Raw genomic sequence first — 15,450 nt, 5'->3', positions numbered from 1 at the left:
CCAAAGGTGCTTGGAAATTATGGTGCCCATAAGTATGAAAATGTTAAATTTTTAAAACGTGGCTACTAAAACAAAATAGTTATCATTATTATATATTATAATTAAAATAATTATACAATTAATTAAATTATATAATATATAATTACATGTTATGTATTATAATTATATCTTATATAATATGCATTATAATATATAATTATATATTATATAATATGTAATTATAATGATAAATTATATAATTATTTTAAAATAAAATAACATTTGCATTTGAGAAAAATGTGTTTGTGGTATAACTCTGGTAGACACAATTAAGTTTTAGGGTATCGCCAAATTTTTATACAAAATGTAGGTACTAATGTATACAGGCAATATGTACCAATATGTGTATTTTAAGGCTCTGGAGATACACTGCCTAATAGTCCTCCAGAAAACATGAGCCAGTTGATTCTCTCTCCAACACTGAAGAAGAATGCCCATTTATCTGTTGTTAGAGGAGAATTTTTCAAAGAAGTTATAATCATTATTATCATACAGATATAAAATGAACATGTGCCAAAGATTTTTTTAATTCATTAATTAATGAGGACACCACTAACATGATACAGCTAGTTCAAAGGAGAATATAATCCATCCTCCTATCCAACCATCTGTCCATACTTCCATCTATCCACCCATCCATCCATTCACCTACCCATCCATTAATCTACTCCAGTGTTTCTTAACCCAGGGTGATTCTGTCCCCAGAGAACATTTGGAAATGTCTGGAGACATTTTTGGCTGTATAACTGGGGGATGCTTCTGGCATCTTGTGAGTAAAGGCCAGAGATGCTGCTAAACATCCTACAACACACAGGATCACTCCCAACAAATAATTATCTGACCTAACGTCAATAGTGCCAAGGTTGAAAACCCCTGACCTATCCCCATCCAACCACCCGCCCATTCATACACCCTTCCATTCAACCACACCTATCTATTTAAATGTTTATGGAGCACCTGCAACAATGTCTCTCAATCTTTTTTTCTTTTTTTTTTTAAGATTTATTTATTTATTTATTTGACAGAGAGAGAGACACAGCGAGAGAGGGAACACAAGCAGGGGGAGTGGGAGAGGGAGAAGCAGGCTCCCCGCTGAGCAGGGAGCCCGATGTGTGGGGCTTGATCCCAGGACTCTGGGATTATGACCTGAGCCGAAGGCAGACGCTTAACGACCGAGCCACCCAGGTGCCCCAATGTCTCTCAATCTTGACTGCAAATCAGAATCACCTGTGCAGCATAGGAAACATACAAGTGCCAAGGTATTACCTTTGAGTACTCGGCTTTTTGTAATCAGAAACTATGGAAGTTTGTGAATTGAAAGTTAATCAGCAGAAAAGTTTCTGTGCTTGTTTCTAAGACAATATATGATATTAAATAATAGCTAATTAAGATTAATCAACAATTCATCACCATATTAGGTAAACAAGAGCATACCAAAAGTGAAAAATAAATGTCCAGGTCTCTTATCAGGGCGGTCTCAACTCAGTCTACACATTAGAATCACGGGGAAGCTTTTAAAGAATACTGACGCCCAGATCCCGGAGGCTCTGATGTAATCGGTCTAGGATGTGGCCTAGGCCTCAGGATTTTATAAAAGCACCCTAGGTGATTATAATATGCAGCCAGGGATAAGAACAGCTGTGTCAGAACTCAAAAAAATGCACTTCTCTTTTTCTTTATTGGCTAATTTTTTTTTTTTTTTGGCATGTACATAGCATGTTTTTGGGGTTATTTTGCTTTTCCAGTTTAAAGTCAAATCTTAAAATAATGTTTGAGGTAATAATCTGCATCTTTTTTGCCCTTGCATTTTTGGTTTGCTTTATTTATTGTGTGTGTGTGGGGGATTGACCTAGAATCCCAGGCCCCCAGGATCGCAGGATTGCCAACCATCAAGGGAAGAGCTCGTAATCCATCTTCTGCCTCTGGAGCTTTTCAAGAAAGTGGCATTGGCAGAAGACCACGAGGCTTGTTACAGGAGCTAATTATACATCTTGACTAATATTAGAATATTCAAACAGATGGTAACAGAATTTAGATGAAAAGACTTAAAGGAATGGAAACACCTAAATACCATTAGATGTTCCTCTCACTGACATCCGGTCATCCATCCCGTGCTTCAGGAGATCCTGGTTTCTTGTCCGGTTTGAATAAACTCACATTTCACGTCCAAAATCTTTCTTAGATTTGGACACCACCGCCACCACCACCACATTTTTGTATAGCTCTGGGACTTTTTAATGCTCTTACTAGGTGTCAAAACTCCCACTCCTTTCTGAGGCTCTCACCCCAACAGAAGGGATTCTTACTTAATATAGCTTCCTGCCATTCGGAGGGAACAGGAATAATAACAGATATTTATGGAAGGCTTTAGACATTGTAAGGTCTTTTTTTTCTTTTTATTTATTTATTTATTTGAGAGAGAGAGAATGAGAGACAGAGAGCACGAGAGGGAAGAGGGTCAGAGGGAGAAGCAGACTCCCCACTGAGCAGGGAGCCCGATGCGGGACTCGATCCCGGGACTCCAGGATCATGACCCGAGCCGAAGGCAGTCGCTTAACCAACTGAGCCACCCAGGCGCCCCGACATTGTAAGGTCTTCATAGACATTATCTCCTGCAATCCTTTTAGCATCCCTGCGGCGGGAGAGGGCAGTCATATCTGCTGTGTGCATTTTACAGATGCAGAGATTGAGATTCAGAGAAGGAAGAGCACCCAAGGTCCTGGATTCTCGGAGTTCCCAGATCCTGTGTTCCTTTCTCATATACCTGACCACATATGTGGTTGTGTTCTCTACCCTCTCAGCCTCTCTGGGAGCCTTCCAGGTCCCTCCTTCAGCCTTTGCACCTTTTGCAGAAGGCCAGGGCACAGCCCCATAACACATCATCCCCAAGTTTAAGAATAGCAGTTGTCTACTCCACACACTCAAAACCCCAGGCTCATAATGCTTTTTACAACTCTTCTGGACAGAGCAGATTCTTCTTCAAGGGACTTGTAACAGAAAAATCCCACCTGCGTTCAGAAATCCATTTCTTTCCTTTTTTTCTTTATTGTTTAGAAGTCCATTTCTTAACAAGCCACTTAGTCATCAAATCACACAATCATGGCCAGCCTTGAGGTAAACCCCTTCCCTACATGTAAGACCCCCATTTTCCTTCCAGGGTTTGTGGATACATTTCTGCAAATGGAGTGCCTCTCCCTTTATTGTTGTAAAGCTGAGCTGCTCATTAGAAAGACTGTTTTTCTTATTAAAATATTTTCTAAATTTGATATTTTTGTTAATAAAAACAATTAATATTTAATAAATTAAAAATTCCAGAGGGGAAAAAAATCCTCGTTTCATCCAGAAACCACCATTGACCTTTTGACATTTTAGTCTTTATTCAAATATAAATGTGCCTACGTATATGATGTGATTTTCAATTGATACATTAAATAAATCCACAGCAGCTTTTATAGAATCACAGAATTTAGCCTTAGAAGGAACCTAGAGGCCTCCAAGTCCTCACTTCCTGGTTTGAGGATTTCTTTCACATGGACCTTAACTGGGGCTGCCAGGACAATGGGGCCCAATTTGCACCAAGACCATCCATTCCAGGTTTGGAAAACTCGTCCTGTTTTTTCCTCCTGAAATGACAGAAAATCCGGCCCTTGGCCTTCACTTCTCAGATTAAATGTCTCTAATTTCCGGGACTACTCTTTGCTTGACAGTTTTTTCAGAACCTCTCATGATGCTGGTCAATCTCCCCTGGGGAGTCTGTCCAGCGAAAACGCTGCCTCCAGCCCCCAACATGAAGTGCCAACACAGCCTGGCAGCTGGGGTATACAGTGGAACTACGACTTCCCTGACCAAGACACTTGACCTCCAGTAACACCGCCCAGGATGACACTGGGTATATTTTTAGCAGCTACTTCTCTGTACTTCAGCTTGTGGTCTTTAAAAGCCATCACAGTCAGGATTAAATAGAGAAAGATAATGCCAGTCTGAATGCTGCCTTTTCAAATTCAAAATCCATTTTGGGGAGTGGAAAAGGAGCCTAACACTGGGGCGGGGGGGGTATGTTTACCATCTATAAGACATAATGCTGGGCACTTTATTATTGTTAATGTCCTGGCTGTTTCAGTTGGTTGAGGCCCTGCTGTGCACTAGACAGACACAGCCCCAGGGTCATTAATCATTGGTTTTACACATGAACAAAGGCTGGGAAATTGGACAACTTGCCCAGGGTCCCACGCCAGTAAGATATGGAGTCCCAATTTAAACTCATAGGTCTTGGCCCAAAGCCTGTGCTCTACCACTATATTGTATTGCCTCAGAAAAATGCAGCCCACTATCAAGAGTTAAGTCCAAAGTGAGACTCCCTGGGGCCAGCTGGTAGGGGGGTAAGTGGATTGGAATCTCCATTCGATGCCAGAGGAAACAGTAATAGAGGTGTCTGAGCCCTCCAGATTAAAGATCATGGAGGACAGGGAGGACTACCCTGAGTTCTTTGTCCTATCTTGAATCTCCAAACTTCAGAAAGAAACCTTGCGTGCTATATTGGTCCAATCTTATCCTTTTCATTATACTGTTATATATCATTAAAAATTATATCATTACTTCAAATATTTTGTGATATTATTTCACTGATAATTCCACTAAATATAGCAACCATCTTTTTTTCCTTTGGTTCATCTGTGTGAAGTTCATCCCAGGAAGTAGTGAACATGCCTAAGAGATGCCCCATCCAAGGGAGAGGTTAGGATACTCATCCAACTCATTTGTTGAGGGTTGCTCCTCAATGTGTTAACTCCCTGGCATTTGGGCCCCCTTTGCAGCAAGTAAGTCCCTACGGTTGAGAGAGCCTTTATGTAGAAAGTCGCAGATGCTTTCAGTAGGAAAATCCACTAGCAGGAATGGCAAGGGCAATGGTCTATGATCAAGGCCTGACGGTATCTGCTACAGAAGGTGACATTTAAGCAGACTTGAAGGAAGTCAGAGTGAGCCATGAGGACATCTGGGAGATTTCAGGCAGAAGAAACAGCCGGTAAGAAGGTCCTGAGGCAGGAGCTGCCTGGCATGTCTAAGGAACAGGGGAGGAGGCCCACATGGCTGGAGCAGAGTGAGCAAAGGGGCAGAAAAGAGAAGAGAGTCAAGTCACAAGAGGCAAGATCACGTAGGGCCTTCGAGCTGTTTTAAGGAATTGGGTTTCACTCTGAGAGAACAGGAACCATTTGAAGAATGCAAAGACGTGTGATGTGGTCGAACTTCTATTTCAAAAAGATCAACCAAGCAGCTGGTCTGGAGATGGACTATAGAAAAGCAGGGGAGGAATCGAGGACACAGGAAGTTGCTGCAATATCCAGACAAGACAGAACAGTGGCTTGGATCAGAGTCGGGGCAATAGAAGTGGGGAGGAGCGGTCAGATTTTTAATGCAGTAGGAAGGTGAAGTCCATTGAATTAGACAGATCTGATGTGGGGTGTGAGAAGAAAAGAGGAGTTTAGTATTAAACTAAGGATTTAGCCTGAGCAATTGGGCTGAGATAAGGGAGACTGTGGGAGGGGCATATTTAAACATGCTGATTTGTAGATGTCTTTTTTTTTTTTTAAAGATTTTGAGACACAGAGAGAGAGAGAGAGAGAGAGAATGAGAGCGAGCACAAGCAGGGAGGAGGGTCAGAGGGAGCAGCAGACTCCCCGATGAGCAAGGAGCCCAATATGGGGCTCCATCCCAGGACCCTGAGATCATGACCAGAGCCGAAGGCAGAGACTTAACTGAGCCACCCAGGTGCCCCTGATTTGTAGATGTCTTAACAGACATTCAAATGGAGATGCCAAGTTAGCTGTGGCTATTACAGGTTTGGAGTTCAGGAGAGCAGTCTAGGCTAGATGTGTAAGATTGAGAATTGGCATATGAATAGACGCTTAAAGCCAGGAGACTGGATGAGCGCACAAGATCTCCCTGGGACTGCCTCTGGATCTGTGATTACATGTATACTGGCGCTTCTCATTCTGTCCACCATGTCTCTTAGCCACACTTTCAGTTTCCTATCTTGCCATCCGTCTATGCTCTATTCCAGGCAGCTTCTTCAGATCCAACATCCAGGTCATCAATTCTCTCTTTTGCTGTTTCTAGTCTGTCATTTTAACTTTTAGAACATTTTTTCATTCCTAGAAGTTCTGCTTTTTTAAAAAATCTGTGATCGGGGCGCCTGAGTGGCTCAGTTGGTTAAGTGTCTGCCTTCTGCTCAGGTCATGATCTCAGGTCCTGGGATCAAGCCCTGTGTCCAGCTCTCTGCTCAGCAGGGAGTCTGCTTCTCCCTCTCCCTATGTGAGCTCTCTCATTCTTGCTCTCTCTCTCAAATAAAATCTTTTAAAAAAAATTAAAAATCTGTGATTTGGATGGCCTTTATCATATTCCTACTTTTGTCCTTATTTAAAACACACATATGTTGTATAATCTTTATTCAATAATTTATCTGATCATGCTCTCATTGTGCCTCCACTACGATAGCTTGTTTCCACATGGGCACGCATGTGTGCTTAATCTTTGGAGCTCCTGTTTACTAGGGTTTTGTGGGAATGCTGTATGGCTCGGTAAAGGGCAGGTGCAGATTTTTTTTGATCCTGCTAGGTGTTTCAGCCTTGGGCTAATTTTTAGGCTAACTCCTCAGCCTAGTGGTTCCTGGACCACACCATGTAAATCTGAATCCCAAACCTGTGCATGGTTGCAAATTCTCACAGGACCTGTTCCCCCAAAAGTGGGGAAACTTTTTCTAGCTTCCCTCTTCAAGGATGAAGCCTTCAAAGTGCCAGCTTTATGCAGAGGGTCCCACTTCCAACTTCCAATGGGGCATGGGCCGAGGTCTTATTTCTCACACTTAGGTGGACATTAACACTCACGGGCAGCAACACGCTCACACACCTTCCTATCCCCTGCAGCCACAGCCAGGTCAAATGCTGACCACTCTGGGTTTTCAATTCTCCAGCGCCTGGCAGTTCCCTTTCTTTCCTGCAAATTTAGCTTTGCATTTAAAAGAATTTCTAGAGGTGCCTGAGCGGCTCAGTTGCTTAAGCATCCGCCTTCGGCTCAGGTCACAATCCCAGTGTCCTGGGATAGAGCCCCACGTCGGGCTTCCTGAGCCTGCTTCTCCCTCCCCGTGCTTGTGCGCTCTCTGTCAAAAAAATACATAAAATCTTTTTTTTTTAAAGCATTCTTTTTTTTTTTTTTTTTAAGATTTTATGTATTTATTTGACAGAGAGAGAGAGCACAAGCAGAGGGAGTGGGAGAGGGAGAAGCAGTCTTCCCGTTGAGCAGGGAGCCCGATGCGGGGCTCGATCCCAGGACCCTGGGACCATGACCTGAGTCGAAGACAGACGCTTAACCGACTGAGTCATGCAGGCACCCAATAAATAAAATCTTTAAAAAATAATAAAAAATAAAAATTTCTACTTGAGCCAGCATTTCTGTTTGTAGAGTTGTCAGGTTATCTTATCTGTCACACGATGGAACTGGAAGTCCCCTCAGGGGTGATTTTGGAACTAGTTTCTAGAACAACAGGCCCATCTGAGTGGACATGATACCCCCTAGCTCCCTGTCACGTTGGGAGCATCTGCTCCTATGAGGAGTTTGTGTGGAGGGTGATCTACCGAGCACCATCCTGGCTTATTCCTGTGGCTCTGCCTACGCCGGCCACTGCCTGTTTCACGTTGTGCCAAAGAGGCCTGTGTAGTAATGAATGAGCTAAAGACGAATGTGCCCAACTGCCGTGACAGAGGCCCAGCTCGCCCTGGCCAGCAGGCCCGAGACTGGCCATCCAGGAATCCTAGGGAGTGATGTCCGCAGGGCCATGCCATTCCGGCCTGTGGCCCTGCTGGAAAGAAGGAAAGGCGGTTGGTGAAGCCACAAACAGTTGCTTCCTGTGGCCCCAACAAGATGATGTAACCTCTTTGCTATGTCCTCTTTCCTGAGATGCCCCAAAGACCTGGGAACCCCCAATAAGTCCTGGTAAGAGCAGGGGCAGCCAAGAAAGGAAAGAATCCGAACTCTCTGCCTAAGGCCTCCACTAGCTGGGAGGGTAGGCAGAGCCTGGGCAGACTTGTCTATTTGGCCACAATCAAAGGAAACATGAGGACTGACCAACATGGCTGTGTGCACACCATTAGTGCTGGTCAGGGACAGTCCCCGTGTGTGTCACCCAGGGGGATGAGGCTGGGTACTTCAAAGCTGCTCTGCGAAGCCTTGGCGTAGTAGAAGTCTCTGAAAGCTCTTTTAGGATCATTGTGTATCAGTCAGTGAAAGAGAAAGGGGCTGAAAAGGAAGAGGGCAGAGACCCTAAGGATGCTCTTCTACTTTCTGTCTTCCACAAACCCCCATCCATCTGTTCACTGACGGGCTGAAGTCAGAATCACGCGGTCTCTGGACTAATGCCATCCAGTTCAACCTTCTATCCGGTGCATGTTCTGTAACCTCCTTGCCAGAGAGCCTCCTACTGTGGGGCTCTTCCTGCTAACTTCATGGTAACACTGCTCTCATTTTAAGCCTCTTCTTATTGTGAGATAAAAAAATCTGCCCTTCAGCCATTTCCACCTAAACCCATTCGTCTTCTGGTAGCTGAGGAAGGAGGGCCTCCCGCCTTCACTGGCTCAGGAGCACAGGAAGGATGCCCTGATGAACCTATGACCTGAAGGAGCTGTGAGAAGTGGGGCTCCTCAGACCCAGCTCACCCCCAGGATGTCCATCCAGAGAAGGAAAGGGGCTGGCCAGTGGGACAAAGCCGGGCCAGGAGGAGGGTGGCTAAGCTACTTTTTCACCTTCTTACAGGAGACTCAGCTCTGACCCCACCTGTACACAGGGAAGACATCCTCCTGGACAGGAAATAAAAGCAAGTTCTTGAGTGAGCATCAAAAGTCCAGACTGGAAAATTAGTTTATCCTGTCCTTGCATATAAGACAGTGAACTGAAACCAAAAGTGTTCTGTGAAGATGAGCAAGGGTGTCCTGTGAAGGATGTTTGCGTTGGGAGGCAGGCAGGCCCTCGTGAGTTCTCTGTGCTGGACCCCAGCCTCGGAGCAGAGCATTTGGAGCTCTGGGCAGGTGGTTTAGCAGCCCATATAGAGCAGGCAGGGGTTCCTGGGAGTCTTGTCCTTTAAGGTATTGGCGATTAGTCCCTATTTCCTGTGTCCCTGCTGGAGGCCCATCATGGTTTTCAAGTAATTGTGCTGGACACAGAAAAGAGGAGAAAACAGGAATTGATTAGGAGATATAGACTTAAGGCTCAGAAGCCATGCCATTTACATCCACCCCATCATTCTTCCTGCAAACATCAGTTTGGGAACAAGGATGCCCTCTGACCAGTCCCAATTCTGTGAGAAATATGTTCCATTCATCCCCTTTCATTATTTTGTCCTAAAGAAAGTGTGTAAAACTGGGGCGCCTGGGTGGCTCAGTCATTAAGTGTCTCCCTTTGGCTCAGGTCATGATCCCAGGGTCCTGGGATCAAGTCCCGAGTCAGGCTCCCTGCTCCGCGGGAAGCCTGCTTCTCCCTCTCCCACTCCCCCTGCTTGTGTTCCCTCTCTCACTGTGTCTCTCTGTCAAAAAAAAAAAAAAAAACTTAAAAAAAAAAGTGTGTAAAACTGTTTTAAAATGGTGTGGCAGGCATATTTTTTTAAAAAGATATTATTTGAGAGAGAGAAGAGAAAGAATGAGCGGGGGTGGGGGAGGGGCAGAGGGAGAGGGGGAAGCAAACTCTCCGCTGAGCAGGGAGCCCAATGCGGGGCTCAATCCCAGGACCCTGGGATCATGACCTGAACCAAAGGCAAATGCTTAACCGACTGAGCCATCCAGGCACCCCAAAAAATGGGTATGGCAGGCAGGTTTAAAAGGAAACATGTATGTTTCAAGGGCCCACTTGAAAGTTTCTGGCAAGAATTAGGTTCAAAAAGAAAAGAAGAGGTTTCTATCTGCAGAGGCGTGGGCACACACGTACTCTGGAGGGCCCTCCCTCCCCAAACCAACTAAATGTTCACAAATTCTTCCCTATTAATGCACTGCTGGGCTCTCAGAAAGCAGGCGGGAAAAGTGTGTGGAAATAGAAACACTGGGCAGTAAGCAAGCGAATGGGAAACCCAACTGGAAATGTGGGTATGAATCCAGACCCCCCACAGCGTGGGGGACTAGAACTGAAGCTCCTACATTAAACTGGAATTCTTTTGGCGCCCCCCCCAGTGTTTTTATTGTGGCAAAATACACACTACATAAAACTTACCCTCGTAGCCATTTTAAGTGTACAGCTCAGTGATATTAAATACATTCCTAATGTGCAACCATCACCAGCATCCATCCTCCTGACTCTTCATCTTGCAATGCTGAAACTCCATAACCATTAAGCACTAACTCCCCATTCCTTCCCTCCCCCAGCCCCTGGAACCGCCATTCTCTTTCCTGTCTCTGATTTTGGCGACTCCAAGTACCTCACGTGAGTGGAATCCTATAGTGTTTGCCTTGTGGTGACTGGCGTGTTTCACTTAATGGCTGTACCATTTTACATTCCCACCCATAGCACGCACACTAGGGCTCCAATGTCTCCATGTCCTCACCAACACTTGTTATTCTATCTGGCTTTCAATTAGTTGCCATCCTAATGGGTATGAGGTGGTTATCTTGTAGTTTCGATTTGCCTTTCCCTAATGATTTGTGACCTTGAGCATCTTTTCATGTGTGTACTGTCCATCTATAGGTTTTCTTTTGAGAAATGTCTATTCTTTGCCCATTTTTGAGTTTTAAAAGTTCTCTATATATTCTGGATATTAATCCCTTCTCAAGTTGTAATATTTTTTTTTAAGTAAACTCTACACCACACATGGGGCTCAAACTCATGACCCCAAGATCAAGAGTTTCGTGCTCTACCGACTGAGCCAGCCAGGTGCCCCTCACGTTGGAATTTTTGGAGGAGGTTAAAATGGTCCCGCGTTGGCAATGCCCCATGGCTAACTGCAAAAGCAGTGCAAACACTGTCAGGGGGGAGAGAATGCACTTATGCACTCGGGAGTCCGACAGCTGCAGGTCAATCAAATATGAACTTACGATTTAAACACACACATGAATAAAAGCTACCATGAGAGGGCGCCTGGGTGGCTCAGTCAGTTAAGCGACTGCCTTCGGCTCAGGTCATGATCCCAGGGTCCTGGGATCAAGTCCCACATCGAGCTCCCTGCTCTGCGGGGAGCCTGCTTCTCCTTCTCCCCCTCCCCCTGCTGGTGTTCCCTCTCTCGCTGTGTCTCTCTCTGTCAAATAAATAAATAAAATCTTAAAAAAAAAAAAAAAAAAAGCTACCATGAGAGAAATTCAGCAAAATGGAAAACGTTTTGACCTTGAAAAATCTGATCCTGTCTATTTTGTGTGTAAAAATATATGTGAAAAGGTTTAAATAAATGTAAGATGGAATGGCTCAAGTGCAACATCTGTGTATAAAGCGTGTGCAGGGGCATGTCTTAAACAGAAGAAATGTCTAATGCAGAGAGTTCTCCTAGAGACTCGGGGAGGGTGGGAGAATGTAACACTGACTACAGAAATGTAGGATTCCTCTGTTGAATGATTTAGAATTTAAATGTTTATCTGAGACTTTGAAAGTAATGAAAGAAAACGCAAGGTTTGTCGGGAACATCAAGAGAGAAATTCATGGTGCCAACCATGCAAATCACTTTGCATGTTGTAAACAATTTACAACAAGGAATAAAATTTTATAAATAAAATAAAAGACCTGTGGTCCTCTTATTCAACATACACGGTGACTTTAACCAACTGATCAAAATTAACCTCACCAATAATAGGACAAAGCAACATCTTGTGCCCCCTGTTACAGACTGTTTCTATTCCCTCAAAACACATTTGTTGAAGCCTTAATCCCCACTGTAATGGTATTAAGAGGTGGGAAACTTTGGGAGGTAATTAGATTTAGATGAAGCCATGAGGGTGGAGCTCCTCATGATGGTTTAGTGTCCTTATAAAGAAAGGAAGAGAGAGAGAGAGACAGCTCTCTCTCTCTCTCTCCACAAACACATGCCTAGGAAAGCCATGTGAGCACACAGCAAGAAGATGGTTGTTTACAAGCCAGGAAGAAGGCCTTCACCAAGAAGCAAATCTGCCAGCACCTTGATCTTGGACTTCTCAGCCTCTAGAACCATGAGAAAGAAATGTCTATTGTTTAAGATCCAAGCCTATGGTATTTTGTTATAGCATCCCAAACTGACTAAGGCACCTCCTGATACGATGTACCATGAAGTATGTAACATCATTTCTGTGGTATTCCTGCCCAAAATGCTTAACTTGAATTTAAATCACGAGAAAATATCACACAAACCTAAACTGAGGGACATTCAACCAAAAAAACTGTCCTGGACTCTTCAAAAATATAAAAATCATACACAAGAAAAGACTGAGGAATTGTTCTAGATTAAAGGAGACATGGCAACTAAATGTAATGCATGATTCTAGACCGGATCCTGGACAGGGTGGGAAGGGAGAATAATCATAAAGGACATCATTAGGACAACTGCAAAAGCTGAATATGGACTTTGGATTAAATAATATAGTTGCATCATTGTTAATTTTCCTGATTTCAACTACTATATCATGATTATGTAAGAGAATGTACTTGTTCTTAAAAAATAAACACTGAAATATTTAGAAGTAAAAAAACAAAGAATAAAATGTTCTAAAATTCACTGTGGTTATGGTTGCATTTAACTGTGGGTATATGAAAAACCACTGAATTGTACACTTTATTTATTTATTTATTTTTGAATTGTACACTTTAAATGGGTGAATTGTATGGTATATAAATTACATCTCAAAGTTATTTTTTTTTTAAGATTTTACTTATTTATTTGACAGAGAGAGACACAGTGAGAGAGAGAGGGAGAAGCAGACTTCCCGCCGAGCAGGGAGCCCGATATGGGTTCAATCCCAGGACCCTGGGATCATGACCTAAGCTGAAGGCAGACACTTAATGACTGAGCCACCTAGGCACCCCTATCTCAAAGTTATTTTTTTAAAAAAGCATGAAATAAGAGTTTATAAAAAATGACCAAGTAGGGCGCCTGGGTGGCTCAGTTGGTTAAGTGACTGCCTTCGGCTCAGGTCATGATCCTGGAGTCCCAAGATCGAGTCCCGCATCGGGCTTCCTGCTCGGCAGGGAGTCTGCTTCTCCCTCTGACCCTCCCCCCTCTCATGCTCTCTCTCTCTCATTCTCTCGCAAATAAATAAATAAAATCTTTAAAAAAAAAAATGACCAAGTAAATTTGAAGAAGAACCAAATAGAATTTTTAGACATGGCTGATTAGACATAGCTGAAGAGGGCGTTAATAAACTGAAACAGGAATGTAAAGAAATTACCCAAATTACAGTATAGAGATGAGGAGCTGGAAGAAATGACTGATTTTAAGAGATACAGAGGACATAATGAGAAAGTCTAATATGCATCTAATCAGAATCCTAGAAGAGAGAATAAAAATAAAAAGACAGTATTCAAAAAGATAAGGCTCCAATATCCCTTCCTGATAAAAATACTCAATGAACTAGGTACAGAAGAGAACTTTTTCACCCTGATAAAAGAAAGGTTCTAAGAAGGAACTTCATTTTTTTAAAGTTTTTTATTTATTTAAGTAATCTCTACACCCCATGCAGGGCTCAAACTCACAACCCCGAGATCAAGAGTTGCATGCTCTTCTGAGCCAGCCAGGTGCCCCCTAATAATGAACTTCAAAGAGTGTTGCTCAGAGGGTGTTCCCTGGACTAGCCACACAGGCATCATCTAGGAGCTTATCAGAAAAGCAGAATCTCAGGCTCCGCCCCAGGGCTGCTGCGTCAGACTCTGTATTCTAACAGCCTGGTGATTCATGTGCACGGCAGAGTGAGAAGTGCTGCTCTACGACTCTTCTTTTCTAGGAAAACCCCACAGCTAACATCATACTTAAGAGTGAGAGAATGAATACCTTCCCCTGAGGTCAGAAACAAGACAAAGATGGCAACTTTCACCTCTTATTTCAACTTTGTACCAGAGGTTCTAGCCAGGAAAATTAGGCAAGAAAAAGACATAAAAGGCATCGGATTGGAAAGGAAGAAGTAAAACTATTTGTATTTGTAGATGACATGATCTTATATGCATAAAGTCCTAAGGAATCCACTAAAAAACTATTAGAATTAATAAATGAGTTCAACAAAAAATAAATAAATAAATAAATAAATGAGTTTAGCAAGGTGATGGAATACCAAATCATTATACAAAAACCAACTGTATTTCTATACAAATACAATGAACAATCCAAAAATGAAATTTAAAATACAATTCCATTCATAATAGCATCAAAAAGAATAAAATACTTGGGAATAAATTTTTTTTTAAGTACAAAACTTAAACTCTGAGAAGTACAAAACTCCACTGAAAGAAATTGAAGACTTAAGCAAATAGAAAGATAGCCTATGTTCATGGATTTGAAGACTTAATATTGTTAGGATGGCAATATTCCCCAAAGTAATCTATAAATTCAACACAACCCTGGTCCCAGCTGGCTTCTTTGCATAAACTGACAAGCTGGTCTGAAAATTTGTATGGAAATACAAGGAACCCTGAATAGTCAAAACAATCTTGAAAAAAAAAGAACAAAGATGGAGAATTCATTCTTTGCAATTTCAAAACTAACTACAAATCTACAGTAACCAAGACATAGTACTGGCATAAAGACAGACTTATAGCCCTGCGTCAGGCTCCCTGCTCAGCAAGGAGTCTGCTTCTCCCTCTCCCTCTGCCCCTCCCCCCACTCATGCATGCTCTCTCTTTCTCTCAAATAAATAAATAAAATCTTAAAAAAAACCCAACAGAATAACTACAACAAACCAGAGTTAAACACAAAAGAGAAATGACAAACGGGAAAATATTTGCAGCTCATATCATAAAGAGCCAATCTTCCCAGTATATCAAGACTTCCTACAAATTAATAAGAATAAAGACCAAAAAACGATAGAAAAATAGGCAAAAATACAGATAGGCAATTTACAGGAAAAGAAATTAAAATGGCACTTAAACATATGAGAAGCTCAACTTCATTTATAATAACAGAAATATAAATTAAACCTCCCCTGAGAGGCCATTTTCTCCTTTCAAATTGGAAAAAAACAAAAAGCAGGATAATATATCTTGTGGTGAAGCTGTGGAGGTACAGATGGGTCCAGCTCTAAGCAGGTGATCTGGCACCATCCATTAAAAGTACACATGTCCAGGGCGTCTGGGTGGCTCAGTCGTTAAGTGTCTGCCTTCGGCTCAGGTCATGATCCCGGGGTCCTGGGATCGAGCCCCGCATCAGGCTCCCTGCTCCACGGGAAGCCTGCTTCTCCCTCTCCTACTTCTCCCTCTCCCTCCCCCTGCTCGTGTTCC

General features: G+C 42.9%; 1 protein-coding gene and 1 long non-coding RNA gene across 15 annotated transcripts in view; one reads left to right on the top strand and one right to left on the bottom strand.

Annotated features, from left to right (window-relative positions):
• Positions 1-15,450, top strand: part of LOC123833864 (uncharacterized) — a 65,621-nt gene that overhangs the window by 34,735 nt on the left and 15,436 nt on the right. For 2 of the 8 annotated variants that reach the window (XR_010413387.1, XR_010413391.1), the window contains exon 4: positions 10,437-10,494. The exons of 3 other annotated variants lie outside the window; for them this stretch is intronic. This is a non-coding gene — a long non-coding RNA (uncharacterized LOC123833864). Of the gene's footprint in view, positions 1-8,841; positions 8,944-10,436; positions 10,495-12,085; positions 12,743-15,450 lie in introns of those variants that run through there. 3 more of the 8 variants (XR_010413396.1, XR_010413398.1, XR_010413397.1) reach the window with 3 other exon arrangements.
• Positions 9,101-15,450, bottom strand: part of KIF9 (kinesin family member 9) — a 48,874-nt gene continuing 42,524 nt past the window's right edge. For all 7 annotated transcript variants that reach the window (XM_045862555.3, XM_064596912.1, XM_064596901.1 and 4 more), the window contains one exon: positions 9,101-9,238. In XM_045862555.3, the coding sequence (XP_045718511.1) occupies positions 9,188-9,238 (51 nt within the window). In that variant the 3' untranslated portion in view covers positions 9,101-9,187. The remainder of the gene's footprint in view (positions 9,239-15,450) is intronic.

This window comes from Mirounga angustirostris, unplaced genomic scaffold (genome assembly GCF_029215605.1).
Source record: "Mirounga angustirostris isolate CCGP_5_RB_7025 unplaced genomic scaffold, mMirAng1.0.hap1 SCAF_1, whole genome shotgun sequence".
In the NCBI taxonomy this organism is placed as follows: Eukaryota; Metazoa; Chordata; class Mammalia; order Carnivora; family Phocidae; genus Mirounga; species Mirounga angustirostris.
The sequence above is the reverse complement of the archived record's forward strand: the minus strand, read 5'-3'. Positions and strand labels throughout refer to the sequence as shown.